Source organism: Carcharhinus amblyrhynchos, chromosome 19, assembly GCF_965287045.1.
Source record: "Carcharhinus amblyrhynchos chromosome 19, sCarAmb.v2.hapA, whole genome shotgun sequence".
Classification (NCBI taxonomy): Eukaryota; Metazoa; Chordata; class Chondrichthyes; order Carcharhiniformes; family Carcharhinidae; genus Carcharhinus; species Carcharhinus amblyrhynchos.
The window spans coordinates 28,015,085-28,041,267 of NC_137342.1; the positions used below are offsets into that span (position 1 = coordinate 28,015,085).

Below are 26,183 nucleotides of genomic sequence, written 5' to 3' on the forward strand. Positions count from 1 at the left end.
CTGTGTCATGGTGCAGGATGGCGTGGTAAACTGGGTCATGGTGCAGGATGGTGTGGTAAACTGTGTCATGGTGCAGGATGGCGTGGTAAACTGGGTCATGGTGCAGGATGGTGTGGTAAACTGTGTCATGGTGCAGGATGGTGTGGTAAACTGTGTCATGGTGCAGGATAGTGTGGTAAACTGGGTCATGGTGCAGGATGGTGTGGTAAACTGTGTCATGGTGCAGGATGGTGTGGTAAACTGTGTCATGGTGCAGGATAGTGTGGTAAACTGGGTCATGGTACAGGATGGTGTGGTAAACTGGGTCATGGTGCAGGATGGTGTGGTAAACTGTGTCATGGTGCAGGGTAGTGTGGTAAACTGGGTCATGGTGCAGGGTAGTGTGGTAAACTGGGTCATGGTGCAGGATGGTGTGGTAAACTGTGTCATGGTGCAGGGTGGTGTGGTAAACTGGGTCATGGTGCAGGATGGCATGGTAAACTGTGTCATGGTGCAGGATGGTGTGGTAAACTGGGTCATGGTGCAGGATGGTGTGGTAAACTGGGTCATGGTGCAGGATGGCATGGTAAACTGTGTCATGGTGCAGGGTGGTGTGGTAAACTGGGTCATGGTGGAGGGTGGTGTGGTAAACTGGGTCATGGTGCAGGGTGGTGTGGTAAACTGGGTCATGGTGGAGGGTGGTGTGGTAAACTGGGTCATGGTGCAGGATGGTGTGGTAAACTGGGTCATGGTGGAGGGTGGTGTGGTAAACTGGGTCATGGTGCAGGGTGGTGTGGTAAACTGGGTCATGGTGCAGGATGGTGTGGTAAACTGGGTCATGGTGCAGGATGATGTGGTAAACTGGGTCATGGTGCAGGATGGTGTGGTAAACTGGGTCATGGTGCATGATGGTGTGGTAAACTGGGTCATGGTGCAGGGTGGTGTGGTAAACTGGGTCATGGTGCAGGATGGTGTGGTAAACTGGGTCATGGTGCAGGGTGGTGTGGTAAACTGGGTTATGGTGCAGGATGGTGTGGTAAACTGGGCCATGGTGCAGGATGGTGTGGTAAACTTTGTCATGGTGCAGGGTGGTGTGGTAAACTGGGTCATGGTACAGGGTGGTGTGGTAAACTGGGTCATGGTGCAGGGTGGTGTGGTAAACTGGGTCATGGTGCAGGATGGTGTGGTAAACTGTGTCATGGTGCAGGATGATGTGGTAAACTGGGTCATGGTACAGGGTGGTGTGGTAAACTGGGTCATGGTGCAGGGTGGTGTGGTAAACTGGGTCATGGTGCAGGATGGTGTGGTAAACTGGGTCATGGTGCAGGGTGGTGTGGTAAACTGGGTCATGGTACAGGGTGGTGTGGTAAACTGGGTCATGGTGCAGGATGGTGTGGTAAACTGTGTCATGGTGCAGGGTGGTGTGGTAAACTGGGTCATGGTGCAGGATGGTGTGGTAAACTGTGTCATGGTGCAGGGTGGTGTGGTAAACTGGGTCATGGTGCAGGATGGTGTGGTAAACTGGGTCATGGTGCAGGATGGTGTGGTAAACTGTGTCATGGTGCAGGGTGGTGTGGTAAACTGGGTCATGGTGCAGGATGGTGTGGTAAACTGGGTCATGGTGCAGGATGGTGTGGTAAACTGTGTCATGGTGCAGGATGGTGTGGTAAACTGGGTCATGGTGCAGGATGGTGTGGTAAACTGGGTCATGGTGCAGGATGGTGTGGTAAACTGGGTCATGGTGCAGGATGATGTGGTAAACTGGGTCATGGTGCAGGATGGTGTGGTAAACTGTGTCATGGTGCAGGATGGTGTGGTAAACTGTGTCATGGTGCAGGATGGTGTGGTAAACTGTGTCATGGTGCAGGGTGGTGTGGTAAACTGTGTCATGGTGCAGGATGGTGTGGTAAACTGTGTCATGGTGCAGGGTGGTGTGGTAAACTGTGTCATGGTGCAGGATGGTGTGGTAAACTGTGTCATGGTGCAGGGTGGTGTGGTAAACTGGGTCATGGTGCAGGGTGGTGTGGTAAACTGTGTCATGGTGCAGGGTGGTGTGGTAAACTGGGTCATGGTGCAGGGTGGTGTGGTAAACTGTGTCATGGTGCAGGATGGTGTGGTAAACTGTGTCATGGTGCAGGATGGTGTGGTAAACTGGGTCATGGTGCAGGATGGTGTGGTAAATTGTGTCATGGTGCACGATGGTGCGGTAAACTGTGTCATGGTGCAGGATGGTGTGGTAAACTGGGTCATGGTGCAGGATGGTGCGGTAAACTGGGTCATGGTGCAGGATGGTGTGGTAAACTGGGTCATGGTGCACGATGGTGTGGTAAACTGGGTCATGGTGCAGGATGGTGTGGTAAACTGGGTCATGGTGCAGGATGGTGTGGTAAACTGTGTCATGGTGCAGGATGGTGTGGTAAACTGTGTCATGGTGCAGGATGGTGTGGTAAACTGTGTCATGGTGCAGGATGGTGTGGTAAACTGGGTCATGGTGCACGATGGTGTGGTAAACTGGGTCATGGTACAGGGTGGTGTGGTAAACTGTGTCATGGTGCAGGATGGTGTGGTAAACTGGGTCATGGTGCAGGATGGTGTGGTAAACTGGGTCATGGTGCAGGATGGTGTGGTAAACTGTGTCATGGTGCAGGGTGGTGTGGTAAACTGGGTCATGGTGCAGGATGGTGTGGTAAACTGTGTCATGGTGCAGGATGGTGTGGTAAACTGGGTCATGGTGCAGGATGGTGTGGTAAACTGTGTCATGGTGCAGGATGGTGTGGTAAACTGTGTCATGGTGCAGGATGGTGTGGTAAACTGGGTCATGGTGCAGGATGGTGTGGTAAACTGTGTCATGGTGCAGGATGGTGTGGTAAACTGTGTCATGGTGCAGGATGGTGTGGTAAACTGGGTCATGGTGCAGGATGGTGTGGTAAACTGTGTCATGGTGCAGGATGGTGTGGTAAACTGTGTCATGGTGCAGGATGGTGTGGTAAACTGGGTCATGGTGCAGGATGGTGTGGTAAACTGGGTCATGGTGCAGGATGGTGTGGTAAACTGGGTCATGATGCAGGATGGTGTGGTAAACTGGGTCATGGTGCAGGGTGGTGTGGTAAACTGGGTCATGGTGCAGGGTGGTGTGGTAAACTGGGTCATGGTGCAGGATGATGTGGTAAACTGGGTCATGGTGCAGGGTGGTGTGGTAAACTGGGTCATGGTACAGGGTGGTGAGGTAAACTGGGTCATGGTGCAGGGTGGTGTGGTAAACTGGGTCATGGTGCAGGATGGTGTGGTAAACTGGGTCATGGTGCAGGATGGTGTGGTAAACTGTGTCATGGTGCAGGATGGTGTGGTAAACTGGGTCATGGTGCAGGATGATGTGGTAAACTGGGTCATGGTGCAGGGTGGTGTGGTAAACTGGGTCATGGTGCAGGGTGGTGTGGTAAACTGGGTCATGGTACAGGGTGGTGAGGTAAACTGGGTCATGGTGCAGGGTGGTGTGGTAAACTGGGTCATGGTGCAGGATGGTGTGGTAAACTGTGTCATGGTGCAGGATGGTGTGGTAAACTGGGTCATGGTGCAGGATGGTGTGGTAAACTGGGTCATGGTGCAGGATGATGTGGTAAACTGTGTCATGGTGCAGGGTGGTGTGGTAAACTGGGTCATGGTACAGGGTGGTGAGGTAAACTGGGTCATGGTGCAGGGTGGTGTGGTAAACTGTGTCATGGTGCAGGGTGGTGTGGTAAACTGGGTCATGGTGCAGGATGATGTGGTAAACTGGGTCATGGTGCAGGATGGTGTGGTAATCTGGGTCATGGTGCAGGATGATGTGGTAAACTGGGTCATGGTGCAGGATGGTGTGGTAAACTGGGTCATGGTGCAGGATGGTGTGGTAAACTGGGTCATGGTGCAGGATGGTGTGGTAATCTGGGTCATGGTGCAGGATGATGTGGTAAACTGGGTCATGGTGTAGGATGGTGTGGTAAACTGGGTCATGGTGCAGGGTGGTGTGGTAAACTGGGTCATGGTGCAGGGTGGTGTGGTAAACTGTCTAAGGCACAGACAGGTTAAGTAGAATGAGGAGGGTTTTCTTTTCCTATGTCACAATCACAGTGACTTCGATAATAGCCAATTCACTGCCATGGGATGTGAAGAAATCTGATTGGAGGAAATCAAACATGGAATTGCAGGCAAGTTGGGTCCAGCTTGGTATTCCCCAGGGATCTGTGTTGGTGATACAAAGCCACATATCCGAGTTTGCCAATTACATTAATATAGGCGATATTGTGAGCAAAGCACAAATTAACAAAGAGATATTTGACCAGTGGATTTCAATGCAGCCAAACATGAGGAGTCACCTACTTTGGGTCAACAAAGAATAGATCAGAGCACTTACTAAATGCTGAAAAGTCAAAACTGGTGGAGGTTTAACAAGACTTAGGGCTGCAGGTAAAAAGATCATGGATAGCTGCAGAAAATAATCCACAAGACTAATAGTGTGCTAGACTCCAATGTTTAATGATAAGTGATTACACGAGGGTCATACTCCTTAGAATTTAGGCAGTTAAGGGGTTATTTGGTTAAAGATTTCAGGAGAATAATAGGAGCTATCAGGTCAGTGGAACCTATTTCTGCTGGTTGGTGTAGTGATATTGCTTCTGCACCTGTAGTGGCTGTTTCAAATCTCTTCTTCATGCTGACAATGATGATAATGCCAAATAAGAAGGTACTAATCTTCCTGAAGGGTTTTGCTTACCTTCTACAGTGAAAACAGCATTTTAAATCACAGGCAGCATTTTACTCTAAACAGTAAAGCTATTTCAAAGGCACAAAATCTCAGATCAAACAAGCAGGAGAGCTTCATAGAGAAGTTTCATCACAGTTGCTGATGGCATTGAAAATGAGAGGGCCTATGTCCAATTTATCACCTTTTGCAGTGTATCTGGAGCCATTCCCACGTTGGCCAAAATGACCGACAAGCGCCAATGGCAGGTTTGCCATCACTGACCATAGATGGAAACATGATTTACTTCTCCTCTCTGATGAAGAGTTAGAAGACATTTTTGAAACACTACCTAGTGTAACACTAGTGAGGTGACTCTGACTCAGACAGAAAGACATCAAGATCCCATTTCATGCCCATGAGAAACACAATAAATGAGACAATCATCTTCAGATGCACAAAGCCAGAAGCCAGTGAGACAGCTGATCTGTATTACTTGAGGCAAGTAGCAACCAGATGTGACTTGGGCAATGTGGAGCATGTTAAAAGGGAACTAAAAACACAAATTCTCAAAGATTTTTTCCCCAGCCAATTACACTGGAAAGCACTTGAGAAAGTATAAAGATGCACTTTCACAGATTTCATTAATGAACACAAAAACTATTTATTAAAAATAATTGTTGAGAATCCTCATGGCTGTAGCCAGCTCCCAAAACATCTCTTGCCTCAGCTTCTTTCTCACCATGGGGTGATCTGAATCATGATTGGTCGCACAATCCTTACTCTGCTGTGTTACTGATAAAGAGACAGTCACCACAGAAAGCCATCAGAGCCATTTGGAGCTAGCAGGATTGTCATTAGGTCAGCACATTGGCACAGTGCTTAGCACTGCTGCCTCACAGTGCCAGGGATCTCGGGCGACTGTTTGTGTGGTTTGTGTTTCCTCTGGGTGCTCCGGTTTCCTCCCACATTCCAAAGTAGTGCAGGTTAGGTAAATTGGCCATGCTAAATTGCCCCTTATTGTCCCAAGATGTATAGGTTAGGGGTATTAGCAGGGTAAATACTTGGGGTTACAGGGAACAAGTCTGGTTGGAATTTCCCCTTAGTGTCAGGGGCATTACGTGGGGTTTCAAGGATAGAGCCATTAAAGATCCGCTGAAAATCAGTGATGATATTCTTGTCACCATGAACTTGGGATATTCCCCTACATACATGCCTACAACATCTTACAGAATGTAACCTCACCTTGAACAACAAGCGCTTGCTCTGTGAAAACAGATCAAATATTTTGGTCATGAGTTCAGTGGTGAAGGAGCATCACACGTTCCACGGGAAGCTGAAACCATTCTAAATTCTGTGGATCCTACAGACGTACAGAGAGTCTGGAGTCTGCTAAAACTCGTCATGTGCTGCAGTTGTTTCGTTCCTGACTTCAGCCCCTCGACATGATCTGACAGAAGAAATCCACCAAGTGACAATGGACTTCATCACACAAACAGGGTGTTCACCAGATCAAACAATGGTTGCCAGCAAGTTACATCTACACCTATTTTGACTCTGCAGAAGTTATCCAGCTGCTCTTGGATGAAATCATAGAACATAGAAACATAGAAGATAGAAGAAGGAGGAGGCCATTTGGCCCTTCAAGCCTGCTCCGTCATTCATTACAATCATGGTTGATCATCCAACTCGAGCCTAATCCTGCTTTTTCCCCATTACCTTTGATCCCATTCGTCCCAAGTGCTATATCCAGCCGCCTATGACATAAAACCCAGTTGATTCAGGTATATTCCTGTGCAAAAAAACAAGGCAGGAACCCATCAATTGTAATGGCAAACAGATTACTAACACCCATAAAGTAATATTATTCCCATACCGAGAGAAGCACTCTCAATAACATGAGCTATTCTACATTTTCACCTCTCTTTGTACAGAAGCGAGTTTGAATCATAACTGCCCATGGGCAACTAGTAAACTTGTTCAACAATCCACTGAGTAAACCATTTGCTTAAATAGAGCATGGGATACTCAAACGACAAGATTGAGTTCCATGTTGCATATCAGCAATGCAAGCTCAATTCATGACGTCTGTGCCCAACTCTCAGTCTAACTAATCATGAGGAAAAGGTTGTTGAATAATATCTTAAGTGCTTAAATATAAATGCCATGACAAAGCCACCAAAACTAGGTGCCATGAAAGCAAAATGAGGCACCACAATAATGTGTGTTGGCTATGGAATTTCAAAACTGGAAAGACATGATCGAAAGAGCATCTACAAACACGCTCACTCACACATGACAAGTTCAAAATGAGCTTACTGTTACAACCACATTTGATCTCCTATTATGTAACAACTGCATTGTCATTCCACAATCATTTGAAGGAATGTAGAAGAACATAAGATTATCTTGAGGCTGTGCCCCCTAGTCCTACTATCCTTTCTGAGCGGGAAGAGTCTCTCCACCTCTATCCTATCCATCCCATTCATCATCTTATACGTCTCAATGAGATCTCTCCTCATTCTTCTAAACTCTAACGAGTACAAGCCTAGTTTATTCAGCCTCTCCTCATAGTTCAACCCCCTCAACTCCGGCATCAGCCTAGTAAACCTCCTCTGCACTCCCTCCAAGGCCAAAATATCCTTGCGTAAGTATGGCGCCCAAAACTGCACACAGTACTCCAGCTGCGGCCTCACCAATGCCCTATACAGCCGCAGCAAGACCTCCCTACTTTTATATTCAATCCCCCTCGCTATGAAGGCCAGCATCCCATTAGCCTTCCTGACCACCTGCTGCACCTGCAAGCTGGGTTTTTGCGACTTAACAAATGAATGTCACCAGGGAATTGTCAAAACTAAACAACTCCTTGGGGAAAGGTATAGTTCTCAGGAAATGACCATATGATAGAACACAAAATAAGCCAATGTTTGCCATGTCAAGCAATTATAATGTCAAATTTTCATGGTCCACTCAAGATGTCTTGAAAGCAAGTGATGGAAGCGAGAGTTGTATTGCTTTTTTTCTCAATTACAGAGTGACTTCTTATTCGACTAGCCTCTAGCTATACTCATCTTTGCGCATTGTATGCAAACACACCTTCGTCAGTAAGCCTGTGGAGCTAATAATCAACATGTATGCAGAAGTGATCAAGAAGAGAAGGATCGATTGAGAGTCAGGGAGAACATAAAATTTTGGGCCAAACAATTAAAGGGAGGAGATAAAGTGCTTGTAAAGCATGATGGTCATAATGGAACTCTTTATGACATCCAACCATTTATTGCAACCAATACAAAATGATCAATGATCACTGCTAAGCACAGTTCACACATCACCACACGGAACATGCTTCAACACTTCAAAGCATTGGAAACACCATTTGTAAGCATTGATCTGATTCCAACATTGATATCTCAAATAAAGAACATGAGTTAAATGAGATCACACCTGAGGTTTGATGATACCCGATGCAAATGACTTCAGCAATTATTTTACACAGTGAACTATTTCAGTTACACCACATCTTCCATCTCATTGTATCTCACTGAATGTATTATTAAATTATAAGTATAAGTTGAATCATCAAGTTATGTTTAAGTTTATTGTTCACATTTTGAAGATGAATTATTGAAACAAGCCATGTCTCACAGGAAGGGAAAGTGGGTCAGCACTTTGGTGAGAATGGGGTCAAGGGAGCAGGATGTCCATCTCATAGATAAGATGAACTTGAAAGGACAGGATGGGAGTTGGGAAAGAAGCCATAGAAAAATGCACATTCAGGTTAGAACAAAAGAGAACCTACGAGGAAACTTTCCCAGGTGGGTTAGCTGAAGGAAGGGAAGTGACAGATGCAGTCATATGGATAGAATCAATCTTTGTGACAAAGAAATCCATGTGATCTTCGCAATCTTTGTTGGGGTTGAAGGTAGAGGTGATAGGGAAGAGGGGTTTAAGAAGGTAGTTTGCAATAGGGAAGATGGAGATTACCTTTGCACCCCAGGATGATCGCAGAATAGTGAACTCCACAATATTTATAATTGCTCATTAAAATGAATTCATTCAAATGAATGAATATAGTCTTATTTGGATATCCAATGGATAGTATTTCAATTGTTATGCTTATAAACTAAGCTATTATTTCCTATGATCACACTCGCTTACTTGAACAGATGAAATGCCTTTTAGAAATGAATGCTAATGTGCTACATCTAGGTGCTAAGTTACTGACTAAAATGGATATTCTCAGCAACACCATCGCAGCTTCAGTGTCAAATCTGTCCTGTGCTCTGAAACTGATACATTCCTTCCCTCACAGAATCATCCATAAAGATGGCTACACAGACTACGAATGTATGGAATTTAAAACTATCATTTATAGCAACATAATACAGTCCATGTTGGCAATTGTCCGAGCAATGTCCTTACTAGGAATCAGCTACCAAGATCCAGCCAGGAAAGTAAGTATTTTATGATTTTAGAAGAAACATATACCAATTACAACACTTGCTTAAAATGAAAGTAAAATTGTTCCTCCCCACTGGGGTTTCTGGTATTGCTACGCCATTCATAATTATTTGCATATTTTCATATCGATGTCTGCGTGGATTTCCATTGCGTGTCCCTGTTTCCACACACAGTCCAAAGATATGCAGGTTAGGTGGATTAGCCGTGACTAAATTGCCCCTTAGTGTCCCAAGATGTGTAGGTTACAGGGATTAGCAGAGTAAACGTGGGAGGTTAAGAGAATGGGGCAGTGGGGTGGGCCTAGGTAAGATGGTCTGTTGGAGAATCGGTGCAGACTCAATGCGCCAAATGTCCTCCTTTTGCACTGTTGAGATTCTGTGATGATTCTATGATTCACATCACGGTGTAGACTGGTTATTGTTGTACCGCAGGGGCAGGGAATGAAGCAATTTCCTTTGCATGTCTCTCTTTCACACGAACTGAGTAAGCACTAAAAATGACTTACCTACTCAAATCTCAACCATTTCCAGGTGAGTGTTTGCAGGGGGATGAAGAGCCCAGCTATAGAAAATGGGAGCCTTATAAATTTGTGAAAATTAGGATCCTATTACCTCTGCAAGACCCTGTTCAGTTTGAACTGGGGCCTGCTGTGGTTCAGTATCTTATGGAGCCAGCCTGAAACATAAGTTTTGCATCCTGAATTTGACTAGGATAAGCATGATATGTTTCACTTCAGCTATGATTCAAATGACCCACTGGAAAACTTTCATCAAACAGTTTAAGAATATAGATAACTTGTATACTAAGAAAATTAGCAAGAATTCTTATCAATTACAAACAAGAAACAAAACAACTACTATAATTTATAACTCTTAACAAATATATCTAATGTGTTCCAATCAAACAAAACCCTTTCCGCAAGCAAATTCCTTTAAACAGGTTTAACACAGCAAAAACTAATGCTCACGTGATACTGAATTTGAGATCTTTGGATGAAGTCTGCAATTCTCTGGATAGACTCAGAACAGTTTGAAGTCAGACCAGCTTCCCAAAACACCAGGGACTCTAAGCAAACCAGCAACAGTTGATTCCCCCCTTCAAAAAGACAAGACCTTGCTTTCAGCGAACCAGAAGAATTTCCAAAGCCAGGAAGAGAGAGCTTGATGCTTCTGCTAAAACTAAAACTCAAACCTGCAGCTCCAAACTGACAATGAAAGAAAGAACTCCTATCACCTGACCAGTTTTTCCCCTAATAATGCAATGTTATAAACATCCCAGTAAAAATAAACAAACCCCCATTTATACAGCAATAAAAAGACTCTCATAGACGTCCCGGCAACAATGAGAAAAACCAACTGAAAAAGTTTGCTTCTAATTGCAGAGTACGTGATTAAAAAAAACACTTCTTAAAGGTACACTAAGGTCACAGGCCCGAGCTGGAAAATTGAGACAGCATTCCTGCTAGGCAGAAGCAAATGTGTAAAAGAAGAGTCCCTTCTAAACTTCAGCAGTATAAGGCCAAACTGTTTAATTTCTCCTTATACATCAATTCTTTCATCCCCATCAATCTGGCGAATCTCCTCTGAACTGCCTCCATTGCCACCAAATCTCTCCTCAAATAAGGAGACCAAAATTGGGCACAATATTCCAGATGTGGTCTCACCAACACCCTATACAATTGCAACAACACTTCTCTGCTTTTATACTCCAGTCCTTTTGCAATAAATGCCAACATCATTGTTACAATGACCAAGTTATGAGTGATTTCTGCTGATTGACAACACTTGCACTTTGTACCCTTATGGTTTGTATGCAGTTCAAAAATTCTTCTCAACTGCCACAATAACTCCATCTCCACTAGCATTTTGGCAGGTCTATTTTTAAAACTATCCATCTTTGAAGCTCCCTTCACTAAGATTATCCATTCAGATTCATCAAATCAAGTACTTTTGCAGCACAGAAGAAAACTACACAGCTCACCTGTGCAAGTTCCTTATTTGAGTTATTTAAATTTAATCGTGGGGACCAGTATTTTCATACACCTCAAATGTTGGATCAGGTGGAATAATTTTGTGAGACACATTGTCCTCCATTTAGAATTAGGTTGAGATGAGCGTAGCACAATTAATTTAAGATCCTCAGCTGTCAGGTCATTCATCTCAACAGCAAAATGCCCTTGACGGATTATTTTGAACAAATTTGATTCTCCTAGTTTATGTCCCAATTTGTACATGTTATAGGTCTAATAATTTGCACTTCTAAGTGAGCCCTTTGGTTATATTTCATTCAGATCAGAAGAATAAAAAGATCATTGTTGTACTTGCGAATTAACTGTGAAAGCTTGCTCTTTCCATAGCTCAATATCACAGACATTTTTCACAAAAGCTTCATTGCTTTGCTTGTGCAAAATATCTTCCTGACATGTGTTTCTTCTCAGGCTTTTCATCCCTAAAATGTCCAGAACCCTGCTTTAAATATTCAGAAATCTGAATGGATTTTTGAAGAGGTTAAGTGAATTGTTGAACTCTCCAGAGAAGTGTCACATTCATACGCATGTGTGCATTCAACTGAAGAATAGGACTCGGCTCTGAAGAATCTATTCTACATATTGTCATGTACTTTTTCGAATAAGATCACAGCATATCTAGGTTCCTCTGTGAGAGGACAGTTTTTCTCTTCTGGTAAAGAGTGAGACATTTTTCATTCAGGTTGCCTAAGCAACCAATCAATTGAAGTGTGATATTTTCTGCAGCCGCACTCCTTAACTCTAAAATGGACATTTTTTTTCTCAAACATTACCAAAGATTTTTAAAAGGGAATAATTTTAGAGCTGGCTTCATCCTAGGATTAATAAATTGTATTAAGCACAGCTGATTATTTTTTCAACATTCTATTTAATTGAAAGTATGGGGCTGATAACTTGATGGTGTTCTATTCTGGAAGACCAGTTGAAGGATAGAACTGGAGCCAATCTTTACACATTCTTATATTTATTTTTCAAAGTTACAAATGTACATCTCCTGAACAAATAGCCACAGCTTCAACCTATGGGCAGAATTTTCCTGCCCCTTCAACCATGGGAATCGTAGCAGGCGGGACACGGACCATGCAAAGATCTGTTGACCTGAGGCAAGATTTTCAGGCTTTGGGGTGAGCACAGCCAGAAAATCCTGCTGTTTATCTATTTATAGGGATTCAATTAAATCATCAGTTAGTACCCACCACTGCATACTATTAAACAAAATTAATTAATATATAATTAACATTCAACAAAGAGAAAACACCCTTTATCATAGTCGGTGATAGAAAACATGGCTGATTAAAAAGAAGATCCATGGGCAAAATTATTCAAACTAAAAAATAAGATTTCAGTTCTTTGACCTGTTAGCCTTTTAAGGGTTCTATTAGTTTAATTGCACAAGTTTTGCTTGTGGAAGATATACTATGAATATCTATATGAAACAGCTCAATACAATCCAGCAACTTGAACACTAATCCTCATCCAGGAATCCTGAAACTGAATTTTATCTAATCATTTCCACAGTTCCTTCCTGGAATACCCATTTGCTTTCTAAAAGCTATCCAAGCCTCGCAAGATTTAAATAATCATCTTCCTTGTAAATTCCATCCAAGAACTATCATTAAAGGTCAAATCCTACTGGAAGTGAAGGAAAGAATATGACAGCAGAGAATGGTTACCTAAAGACAAAGTTTGAAGCTAAGAAAAACAAAATGAGAGGAAGCTTCAAATCCAGTAACCATTGTGGAAAATGGCAGAAAGCAAGTCAGAATTGTCATTGTGTGATTACTCTCTGATTATCTTGGAATCGGAGTCATATAACCAATGGAAGAATGAAGTGGATATATGGATACAGATTATGGTCTACCAAAGAAGCAACAACTTATGACCCTGATCTTGTAATTTCTTACTTGGAGTAACATCAGAAGTAAAGTATTTTGTGAACTGGATGCCCTTCACATAGTGATGAAGGTTTTGGGGCAGCAATTGATGGCACAATGGTTAGCATTGCTACTTCACAGTGCCAGGGACCCGGTTCGATCCCCTGCTTGGGTCACTGTCTGTGTGGAGTCTGCACATTCTCCCCATGTCAGCGTGGGTTTCCTCTGGGTGCTCTGGTGTCCTCCCACAGTCCGAAAGATGCGCTGGTTGAGTGCATTCGCCATGCTAAATTCTACCTCAGTAAACCTGAACAAGCGCTGGAGTGTGACGACTCGGGGATTTTCACAGTAATTTAATTGCAGTGTTAATGTAAGCTTATCTGCACCAATAAATAAACTTTAAAATTTGATCTGAAATGTCCACTCCCACAATGGAGTCAGCATCATCAGGGAAGTTGGGTGCGGGCTTACAACTTTCTTCCTTGCCCATACCATTGAAACTTGTCAGGAATGAGGCTGGAATCCTGGAATCAAAATGTTAATGAGTTATTAAAGTAAGGTGGAGTTGAACAGAGATGTTAAAAACACTCAATTTCTGTTATGTTAAACTGATGCTATTATTGAGATGCAGATGGAGAGTATGGTAAATGCACGGGGTTACAGGTAAAGAGCGGAGGACTTGAGTGGGGTACTCTTTTGGAAGTTGGTGCAGACTCGATGGGCCGGATGGCCTCTTCTGCCTGATAGGAATATATGGCATACCCACATTATTAATCAGTGAAAAATTAGTATCTATTAATAGTCACAAAATAGCATTCTTAATCTTCATGTTTTCCTATCCAGGCTAATGAAGATTTTTTAATAGTTATGTAAAGTACCTGAGGTAATTCAGCAAAGGAGCCACAACATTGGTGCATTCATACTCCAGCTTCTGTGGATTTACAAAAACTGGCATCAGTGTGCAGGCCATTTCTTAGATGTCTTGGGGTGAATGAACTTGCAACACTGACTGCTTTAATGTATTAATTTTAAGGGAGAACCACTGATGTGTGAAGATAGTTTGTGTAAAACGAAGTGGTTGGCAGCTGCGGTATCTTTCTCTTCTGTTAGATAGAAGCATAAAAAGTAGGAGCAGGGGTAGACCATTCAGCCCTTCGAGCCTGCTCCAACATTCAATATGATCATGATTGATCCTCTGTCTCAATGCCATGCTCTTGTGCCCTTAGAGTCTAGAAATCTATTTCCTTCTTAAATATATTAAGCAATCTGGCTTCGTCTTACTTCTCTGGTAGAGAATTACACAGGTTCACCATCCTCTGAGTGAGGAAGTTTCACCTCATCTCAGCCCTAAATGGCCCACCCTGAATTCTGAAACTGTGCCTGCCTTTGTCATGGCATCATAGAGTTTTGTAGCACAGAAAGAGCCATTTGGCCCATCATGTCTGTGTCAACTGTCATGCACCAATCTTTTTTAATCCCGTTTTCCAGCACTTGGTTCATATCCTTGTATGCTATGGCATTTCAAGTGCTCACCTGAATGCTTTGTAAATGTTATAAGGGTTCCTGCCTCTACCACCCTTTCACATAGTAGGTTTCAGATCCCCAACACCCTCTAGATGAAAAAGGTTTTCCTCAAATCCCCTCTAAATCTCCTGCTCCTTCCATTAATTCTATGCCCTTCAGTTATTGACCCCTCTACTAAAGGGAAAAGATTCTTCCTGTCTACCCTATCTATATCCCTTATAATTTTGAACGCCTCTATGAGGTCCCCCCTCAGTCTTCTCTGTTCACAAGAGAACAACCCAACGAACCAGCCTCTCTTCATCGCTAAAACATTGCAGCCCAGGCAACACCCAAGTGAATCTCTTCTGTACCTTCTCCAATGTAATCCTATCTTTCTATAGTGTGGCAGCCAGAACTGCACACAATACTCTAGCTGTGGCCTAACAAGCATTTCATAGTCCATCATAACCTCCCTGCTTTTTTTTTAGTGTTTCAGCTATTAAATGCAAGAATCCCATATATCTTCTTAACCACCTTGTCTGCCTATCCTGCTGCCTTCAGGGATCATTGGACATTCATCCCAAGGTCCTAGTGTCCTACCCTTCATTGTGAGTTCCCTTGTCTTGTTAGTCATCCCAAAATGCATCACACAGGTGAATATTACATTACACAGCACATTCCACACCCCAGTTAGTAGAACAGATGAAACCTGAGGTGTGTTTAAACCCATTTCTATGATGATGTTCATAAATAATATATTTATCTCCTTTTCTTCACAGATTGATGCACGGCACCTTTTTAATCTTGTTGATTCATTAGAGGAAGGCAGTTTGCCAACAGAACTTGTGGAGATCATCGGTCGGCTTTGGAATGATCCAGGAATTCAGGCTTGCTTTGAGAGAGCATCAGAGTATCAGCTCAATGATTCTGCCTCATAGTAAGTAACATTCACAGCACAGGGAGGCAATGGCTAGTGGTATGATCACTAGGCTATTAATCCAGAAACTCAGCTAATGTTCTAAGGACCTGGGTTTGAATCTTGCCACGGCAGATGGTGAAATTTGAATTCAATAAAAAATATCCGCAATTAAGATTACTGATGACCATGAAACCATTATTGATTGTCGGAAAAACCCATCTGGTTCACTGATGTTCTTTAGGGAAGGAAATCTGCCATTCTTACCTGGTCTGGCCTTCATGTGACTCCAGAGACATAACAATGTGATTGACTCTCAACTGCCCTCCGAGGGCAACTAGGGATGGGTAATAAATACTGGCCAACTAGTGACACACATGTCCCATGAATGAATAAAAGAAAACGTATATTCTTTATTCAGAGACATAACCTGAACACCTACATATATCTAGTGTCATGATAAGGAATTATAAAATAATGAGACAGTGGCTTGAAATCAGGACCTTTGGAAATTTGTGTGGAATTAATTTGCCTACTAGCTTAACCAACTAATTAAAACAAGTAAGAACATAAGAACATAAGAAATAGGAGCAGGAGTAGGCCATCTAGCCCTTCGAGCCTGCCCCGCCATTCAATAAGATCATGGCTGATCTGTTGTGGCTCAGTTCCACTTTCCCGCCCTCTCCCCATAACCCTTAATCCCCTCTCTTATCAAGAACCCATCAACCCGCTTCTTAAAAATATTTAGCGAGGCAGCCTCCACCACTTCAACGGGCAGAGAATTCCAGAGATTCACCACCCTTTGAGTGAAGAAGTTCCTCCTCAACTCCGTTCTAAACCGCCTCCCCTTTATCTTGAGGCTGTGCCTCCTAGTCCTACTGTCTTTTTTGAGCGGGAAGAGTCTCTCCACCTCTATCCTATCCATCCCATTCATCATCTTATACATCTCAATGAGATCTCCCCTCATTCTTCTAAACTCTAACGAGTACAAGCCTAGTTTATTCAGCCTCTCCTCATAGCTCAATCCCCTCAACTCCGGTATCAGCCTAGTAAACCTCCTCTGCACTCCCTCCAGGGCCAAAATATCCTTGCGCAGGTGCGGTGCCCAAAACTGCACACAGTACTCCAGCTGCGGCCTCACCAATGCCCTATACAGCTGCAGCAAGACCTCCCTACTTTTATATTCAATCCCCCTCGCTATGAAGGCCAGCATCCCATTTGCCTTCCTGACCACCTGCTGCACCTGCAAGCTGGGTTTTTGCGACTCATGTGTTATTTCTGTTAAAGGTGCTATATCCATGCAGCTTATTATTGTTGCCAGTTTTATTTATTTTTTCAAAAGAATAAGATACCATTATATCTTAGCCTTTATTCTATAAAACATGGCCGAGGGATTTTTTTTATGGCAACCACAATGTTCAGAGAGAATTGTGAGAATCAAGAGTGAATAGCATCACAATTACAGCTCCCTCGGCGTGGTGGCACAGTGGTTAGCACTGTTGCCGCACAACACCAGGGACCCGGGTTCGATCACAGCCTTGGGCCACTGTCTGTATGGAGTCTGCATGTTCTCCCTGTGTCTGTGTGGGCTTCCTCCCACAGTCCGAAAGACATGTTGATTATGTGCTTTGGCTGTGCTAAATTCTCCCTTGCTATACCCGCACAGGCCCCAAAATGTGGCCACTCGGGGATTTTCACAGTAACTTCATTGCAGTGTTCGTGAGTGTCCATTTGCAACACCAATAAATAAACTTAAACTCTTTATATCTTATCAGCTACCTCAATTCTTTGGATAGACTCACAGCTCCTGAGTACATCCCATCAGAACAGGACGTCTTACGGTCAAGAGTGAAGACAACAGGAATCATTGAGACCCAATTTACATTTAAGGATTTACATTTCAGGTAATTCCTCAATGTGATAACATGAATTACCCAAGTGGTCCAAAGATAGATTAGTCCAATTTTCCCATTACAGCGCCTAGTTTAAATCCTACTTTGACTCCAAAGTTTCTATTTGCTATCTGTTGCCCACAAATTCACGTAGTGCCATTAAATGTCAGTCTGATTGATGCAGATGTTAAAAAGTATCTTGAATTAAGGAGAATGTGAAAAACAGGGACTTCTCAATGCTGTCAGTTGGATCCTGAAATAATTATAGCATTGCCTTGACCATTACAATAAGGAGTCAATCATGTCACACCAATAAATTGATTTGAAACTTAGTCGTGCCTGAAATTTAGATTAACCAAACTGTAGAGGTGATGAATTTCAAGTTATTAACTGGACATTTCCCTGGAGTATTTGCTTCAGAAAAAGGGGGGAAGTAAGTTACCACTTCATTTATCATCCCTCATGGCTTGGCTCAGCTGAACAGCAAAGCAGCATTGCTGCCTCCACTCACAGAGAACTCTGCAGCCGCTCCTGAAGACAGCAGTGTGATGTGGAGATACATGGAAGTGAGTGCCTGATGTATCAGAGAACTGAAGTGTTGGAAGAGGCTGTTGCTGCAAACTTACATTTTGCCTTGAGTAAATGGAAAATTCAGTCTTGGATACATTATATTTTCAAAGTTACAAAAATATTTCATCCTCAACATTGATATCTTGGCTTAGTTGATAACACTGGTGCGGTATGTTTGACTCAACTCCTCTAACAGAAAACTGACAGGATGGGATTAGTTTCCCCTATTAAATCAACATAAAATAATGAGCTTTCAGTGCACTGCTCCTTCATCAGGTGAGCCATTCATTTGAGGAAGGAGCAGTGCTCCAAAAGCTTATGATTCCAAATAAACCTGTTTGACTTTAACCTGGTGTTGTGAGACTTCTTAATGTCTACCCCAGTTCAATGCCGGCATCTCCACATCACAACATAAAGTGAAATCATACTTTACAATGTCCAGAAACCACCATCAACACGGGTGTGCCTGGTCCCATCAACAGGATAGGCACACCAAAGATTGGAGTGCAGAGGTATGCAATCAGGAATCCATGAGGTGCTGTGGGCCATCGGCAGCAGCAGAATTATATTCAACCATAATCTGTAACCTTAACCCTGCATATCCCTCAACCTATCATTACCACCAAGCCAGGGTATTAACCCTGGTCCAAAGAACATTGCAGGAGGGCATGCCAGGAACAACACCTAGCATACCTAAAAATGAGGTGTCAACCTGGTGAAGCTACAACACAGGAATACTTGCCCGCCAAACAGTGGAAACAACAAGTAATGGACAGAGCTAAAGAACTGCACAACCTATGGGTCAGAATTAAGCTCTGCAGTCCTGCCACATCCAGTCATGAATGACAGTGGATAATTAAACAACTCACTGGAGGAGGAGGTTCCTGAGGTACCCACCATGAAAGATCCCAGTCTTCAGCTAATTTGATTCACTCCACATGATATCAAGAAATGATTGAAGGTGCTGGATATTACAAAGCCTGACAACATTTTGGCAAGATACTGAAATCTTGTGATCCAGAACTTGCTGTGCCCCTAGCCAAGCTATTCCAGTACAGCCACAACACTGGCATATACCCGGCAATGTGGAAAATTGCCTAACAATGCTCTGTACACAAGAAACAGGACAAATTCACCCAGGCAATTACTCTTCCATCAAGCTAATCTCGATCATCAGTAAAGTAATGGCTGACCCCATCTCATGCTATCAAGTGGCACTTACTCATCAATAATCTGCTCACTGATGCTTAGTTTGGGTTCTACCAGGTCGTTCAGCTCCTTATCTCATTACAGCTTTGATCCAAGCATAGACAAGCATCCTGGCATGAACTCCAGAGGTGAGGTGAGAATGAATGTACTTGATATCAAGGCAGCATTTGACTGAGAGTAATATTAAGGAGCTCAAGCAAAATTGAAATCAGTGGGAAGCAGGGGGAAAGCTCCCCCTTGATTGGAGTCATGTCTATCAGAAAGGAAGATGGTTGTGGTTGTTGAAGATTAGTCATCTCAGTCGTAGACGTCACTGCAAGCTAGTGTCCTCAGTCTAACTATCTTCCGTTCTTATGCGCAAGACCTGGATTCAGACTTGGGCCAATAAGTGACAAGGAACATTCATGACACTAAGTTACCAATGACCATGTCCACAAGAGAGAATCTGACCATCTCTCCTTGATATTTATTGGCATTACAATCATCAAATCCCCCACCAGCAACATCCTGGGGTTACCATTGAATTAGACCAGGAAAATAAATACTATGGCTGCAAAAACAGATTGGAGGCTGGGAATTATGCAGAGAGTAAATCACTTCCTGGCTTTCCTATCCACCATCCACAAGGCTTTAATCAGGAGTGTATGGAATACTGTCCACTTGCCTGATGGATGCAACTCCAATCACACTCAACAAGCTCAGCACCATGCAGGACAAAGCAGCCCTTTGATTGTCACCCCAGCTGCCAGCTTAACCATTCGCTCCCTCCATCATTGATGCACAGTAGCAGCAGTGTGTACCATCTACATGATGGAATTTACCAAGGCTCCTTCGACAGCACTTTCCAAACCTTCAACTTCTGCCAGCTGAGTCAAGGGCAGAAGATGCATGGAAATACCACCACCAGAATATTCCCCTCTGAGCCACACATCTGATTTGGAAATATACCGCCATTCCTTTACTGTCACCGGATCAAAATCCTGCAACTCCCTCCCTAACAGCATTGTGACTGTACCTACAACACACTGCAGAGGTTCAAGAAGACAACTCAATACCACCCTCTCCAGGTCAAATAGTGATGAGCAATGAATGCTAACTTAACCCTTGATACTCATAGAATCATAGAATCCCTACAGTGCAGAAGGAACGTCAATGCAGAAGTCCATCAAGCCTACACCAACCACAATCCCATTCAGGCCCTATCCCTGTATTTACCCTGCTAATTCCCCTGACACTAAGGATCAATTTACCTTACCCAATCAACCTAATCCCTTGGACTGTGAGAGGAAACCGGGACATCTGGAGAAAATGCACGCAGACAAGGAAGAATGTGTAAACTCCACAAAGACAGTCATCCCAGGATGGAATTGAACCTGGGTCCCTGGCACTGTGAGGCAGCAGTGCTAATCACTGTGCCACCATGCCAGCCCAAAAAAGGGAAAGTGGTTAAGGAAAGAAAACATCTATTGTTCAAAAATTGCTCAAATTCTGATTTCAGAATTTCTTGTCCTCATCAACACAGTCTGCCGTACACTTCAGCCTGACTTGTCAGCATGCAGCCTTCATTCTTCCAACTTTGATCTCATTTGCACCCCTGTTCCTCACTCACACAGCTATATCTTCAGCCACCTTTGTCCACTACTCCAGGACCATATCCCTTAATACCTCCACCTTGTGACTCTTCTCTCCTTCTCTCCAAAACCTCCTCAGACCTTGCACAGGATGTTTGATCACCTTGCCTCAGCTCATCACTCCTCTTACCTCATTTCTCTGAAATGCTTTTAATGTTGGAGAAATGTTAGTTACTTTAAATGTGTATTACACACAGTATAGGCTCTTTCACAGCAGTGTATTTGTGATAGGGTCGTGATAGTGTTAATTGGCTTCACCTCCTAACCGTTACAAAGAGTTTCTCCCTCCACAATTTCCTATGGATTCCACTCGTCTTCTGCTGTAACATGAGTGAGTGACTTGACAAACTCCAGGTAAATGGCAGACATTGATCGAGTCAGGTCTTTGAGATTTCCCAGAAGTTTACTGAACGCCTTGTAAGAGATGGAAGTTTCATCCAACCCCTTCAGAGTGTAATCGTCAGGGGATGGAGCAGGATGGAACTTCATGAGCTTTTTTCAAGATCAGGCATTCATGGAGTGAGTGGAAACATGTTGGCCTCCATGATGGTGTCAGCCTAAGTGCTGCTTTTTCTGGAACATTTTATAGATTGGCCCCCATGCTCAGAGTCAAAGATAACATCCAATGGGCAAGTGACCAATAAGAGAAAATGTTCTATTCACATTTGCAGCTGCCTAACCCCAATCTTAATCCTAACCCTAACCTTTACAACATCCTCAGGGCAAGGGTGTGAATCTGTTCTAACCAGTGGAATTAAAAACTGAGGAATTATCGTCCTTCCAAAACTCTGGTAATGCACCTTAGTCCCACAGGATGGTGCTGTTCAACTCTTTAGAAAAGACTAGCGTGCTTTAAACATGCAAAGCAAATCCTGTGTAATATTTATCATTAATTTAATCTTTGAATCTTATTCCTCAAACCTCAGAGAGTAATTTGAGTCTTTGATTTGCAACCATAGTTTTGATAGTTTTCTTCATCCCATTAAGCATTTGATATGTGGAGCAGAATACAAACAATAAAAAGAGTTCACAAACCAATGCTTGAGAAAAAAATTGCTCTGATTTAGGAATCATGGGCCACGTTTCCTTCCTCTCTATCTCCCGTGTCTCAGGGCTGGGCAGGAACAAAGCACCCTCGAGCCTTCAGCCATGCTTCCTGGCTGCTTCCAATGAGTTTTGTAGAAATGATTCATTAGAGAAGTCACCCGTTCAGCCCATGTCTGTATCTGCTATCCAAATAGCCTCACTCTTCCTGTATAACCCTGCAAATGTTTTCTTGTTCCCTTATGAAAGTTATTATTGAGGATAAATGTGAGGTTATCCACTTTGGTAGCAACAATAGGAAGGCAGATTATTATTTGAATGGGTGTAAATTGAGAGAGGTGGATACTCAGTGAGACCTTGGTGTCCTCGTGCATCAATCCCTGAAAATAAGCTTGCGGTTAAAGCAAGCAATAAAGAAGGCAAATGGTATGTTGCCCTTCATAGCGAGTATAGGGATAGGGATTTTTTACTATAATTGTATGGGCTGCTGATGCGCCCACACCTGGAGTATTGCATGCAGTTTCAGCGTCCTTATCTGACCAATGATGTCCTTGCTACAGAGGGAGTACAGTGAAGGTTTACCAGACTGATTCTTAGGATGGCAAGTCTGTCATATGAGGAGAGACAAAGTCGGTTAGGATTATATTCATTGGAGTTTAAAAGGGTGAGAGGGAATCTCATAGAAACATATAAAATTCTAACAGGATTAAGAACAAAGAACAAAATCAGCCCGGGAAACAGGCCCTTCGGCCCAACAAGCCCGCGCCGCCATCTCAACACCACCAGTCCCCCTCTCCACCCACGACCCCTGTCTAATGTTTTATGGCCATCCAGATTGAGGGAATCTGATTTAGGGACAATTTATTCCTGCCAATCAGCCTAACAGCACATCTTTGGGGAGGAAACCGGAGCACCCGGAGGAAACCCACGCAAGCACGGGGAGAATGCGCAAACTCCCACAGACACCGGCCCAAATCCATGTGTCTGCACAGCAATCAGCGATAGTCACTGAGCTGTCGGCTTGCCCAGTATTTGGTCCAGTTTAGGCACACACTAATGACATGAAGCACTAGGCCAATCTCGAACGACCAAGAGCAGCCCCAGTACGACCCATCACGTGTATGCCCCTCGTTGGACACGAGGCAGACCAACTTACACAGGGTATTCTTAGAAATAATGTTCCTAAGTGTGGGGGAGCCCGGAACTAGGGGTCATAGTTTGAGGATAAGGGGTAAACCTTTTAGAGCTGAGGTGAGGAGAAATTTCTTCACCTAGAGAGTGGTGAATGTGTGGAATTCACTGTCACAGAAAATACCTGAAGCCAAAACATCGTATGATTTCAAGAAGAAATTAGATAAAGCTCTTGGGGCTAAATAAATCAAGGGATATGGGGGAGAAGGCGGGATCAGGATATTGAATCTGATGATCTGCTATGATCAAAATGAATGGCAGAGCAGGCTTGAAGGGCCAAATGGCCTACTCCTGCTTCTATTTTCTATGTTTTTATGTTTCTATGAATCTGTTTTCAGCAGCCCTATCAGTCCCATAAGTTGCGGCATAAAAGATTTTTTTCTCATGTCATTTTTTTTTGGCCCATTACTTTAAATCTGTGTCTTCTGGTGCAAGCCTTCTGTTTAAAAACCTTCATGATTTTGAAAACCTCTAACAAATTTCCCCATAATTTTCCCTGTTCTAAGAAGAACATCCATAGCTTCTTTAGTTTCTCCACGTAACTCAAGGACCATCCTAGCAAATATTTTCTGCATCTTCTCGAGAGGCCTTGACCTCAGATTTAGTGCCCAGAATTGGCCTCCATCAGCTGGTGCCTAACCAGTGATTCATAAAGGTTTAGCATAACCTCTGAGCTCTATGAAGTCTATGGTCCTTTTATTAGAAAGCTAAGGATCCCTTGTCAACTTCTCCTGCCACATTCAAAGACATGAGTAAGTATACCTTGGTCCTTTTTATCCCGGCCTCAATTTCAAATGATACTATTTGGGCAATATTGCTTCTCTTCATTCTTCCCACCACAATGGATCACTTCAAAGTTCTTGACATTCAATTTCCTTTGCCATGTGTCTGACCATTTCACCAATATGTATTTCCCTCCTGGAGCCAGTTCCCCCTCACTGTCACTACATCCCAAGTTTGGTATCATTTGCAAACTTTGAAATTATGCCCAAGTCCAGGACATTGATATATACAAAAAAAACAGTGATCACAATGACAACACCTGGAAACACCACTGCATGTTTCTGTTCATCACAACTCTTTCTGATGGTGTCCAGCCAGTTTGGGGAGACTTTAAACAAAGGGATAGCATGGTGACACAGTGGTTAGCACTGCTGCCTCAGAGCGCCAAGGACCTGGATTCAAGTCCCATCTTGGGTCACTGTCTCTGTTTGCACATTCTTCCCATGTCTGCATGGGTTTCCTCTGGGTGCTCCAGTTTCCTCCCACAGTCCAAAGATGTGCTGGATTCGCTATGCTAAATTCTCCCTTCACGTACCCAAATAGGCAATGAGGGGATTTTCACAGTACTTCATTGCAGTGTTAACGTTAGCCTACTTGTGACTAATAATAAACTGTAAAATTTTACTAGGGATTTTACAGTCTCTCCCACCATGAGATTTTCCATTCCCACCGAAGTCAATGGACTTCTGAATGGCAAACTGCCACAACGCGGCTGTAAAATTCCACCCAACATCTCTGCAAAGAAACTATTCCACCACAGGTGCCGATGTAACTCTCCAACTAAGAAGCCTCAGAAATCCCAGAGCAACTTAAAGTGAGTGAAGTCTTAGTAAAAAGGGTCTATAATTCTTCATTTCCTGAGGTTATTGTAAAGGTAAGAAATAATCAGCTACATCTCACCACTTTATATTTGTCGAGCTTTACTGACGTTTGGTAAGTCTTCCTGTTTTGAAGCTTTTGTCTCAATCTTACTGAAGACTCTTTGCTAATGCAGTGCAATTACTCAACCTATTCAAACTTTGCTGGCCTGCAATTGGCTGCCATGTTTCCTACATGACAACGTATGAGCACACTGCAAAAAGTATCTAATTGGCTGTAAAATGCTTTAACATATCCTTGGGCTATGAAAGCTGCTGTGTAAATCCAAGGCTTTCTTTTACCTAATTGCCTCAGGCTCATCCTTAGAGGTGAAGGTGACATTGCCAATTATCTGGGATGTTTGGCAGGGTTCCAGTGGATGCGTAGGTGGCAGCTCAGAGTGATCTGGGTCCGGAAGTTTCTGCCACAAATAGGACAGGATACCGCAGATGTTAGAGCTTTGATTGGCACAGGATTTCCTCCCCTTGCATTTTCTCTCTCTGTCACTGGCATGCACTTGGTTTTGAAGGATGCCCCCACCATCTTTTATTTGGTTCAGCCAGGTGTCACCAGAGCGAGTTCCACCCACACTCAAAGTAAAGATCAAAGCTCCCAAACAAACCTGCAGAGTCTCCTTGTAGAGTTTCCTTTAACAACTATGCGAGGACACCTGGACTCAAGCTATCCATAGATGTGTTTTGGTGAGCCTCTATCAGGCCTTCTGGCTGCATCTAGCCAGCTCAGTGTGACTCTCTCAGTTGTGACTGCCTCAGTCTGGTGTGGTTGCTTGGAGTGCCAACTCAGGTGAGCACCTTGGTGTCTGGTATTTTGTGTGCCATCTCACCTTCAGAAACCTCTGAGAAACAGCTCAAGTGTAAGTCAGTAAGCTTTTTGGCATGTTGCTAGTACAGGATTAGGGTTGCCAACTGTAATTGCATGTTTCCGGGAGGTTTGATCACATGACTTGTCACCCCACAACATTCCAGCCAGTAGTCGGCCAATACATCCATCCTTGTGAAGCATTGCCTTCCAATGGAAAGCAGAAAGACTCATTAGCCAAATGGATGATGCTTGACTATTAGCCAAACAGCCTGTCCATACATCCCCCACCCCATCAATTTTCAACATTTTTATATCTGGGAAAGAGAAATGTTAAAAGAAATTTTTTGAATAAATTATTGTTTTTAATATCCCGATGATTTTTCTCCAGGGTTGCAGTGACCTGGAGATTGATTTTCAATCCCTGGAGACTCCAGGCCAATCCTGGAAGATTGGTAACCCTTACAGTCCAAATTCTGCATACATGCAGCAGACTGAGCAGAACTATTGCTCTTTCAACCATCAATTTAGCAGTCGGACTTAGTCTTCATTCTCAGATCGATGTTCAAAGCTTGCTGTGGCAATTCCTGCATTTAGCTTGTCATTGATGTAAGCAGCTTGAGAGAGAGTGTGCTGTCAAGGTAAATGAGTTCCACTGCTGACAGGTTCTAGATTGGAACCTTGGGCCTGAGGGAGGGACAATTAGCACA

General features: G+C 43.4%; 1 protein-coding gene across 1 annotated transcript in view; it reads left to right on the forward strand.

The window, feature by feature from the left end:
• The window catches only part of LOC145355641 (guanine nucleotide-binding protein G(t) subunit alpha-2-like), a 77,220-nt gene that overhangs the window by 14,003 nt on the left and 37,034 nt on the right, over positions 1-26,183 (forward strand). Inside the window, exons 3-5 of the mRNA XM_080207884.1 lie at positions 9,009-9,150; positions 15,340-15,497; positions 17,252-17,380. Coding sequence (XP_080064010.1) covers positions 9,009-9,150; positions 15,340-15,497; positions 17,252-17,380 — 429 coding nt within the window. The remainder of the gene's footprint in view (positions 1-9,008; positions 9,151-15,339; positions 15,498-17,251; positions 17,381-26,183) is intronic.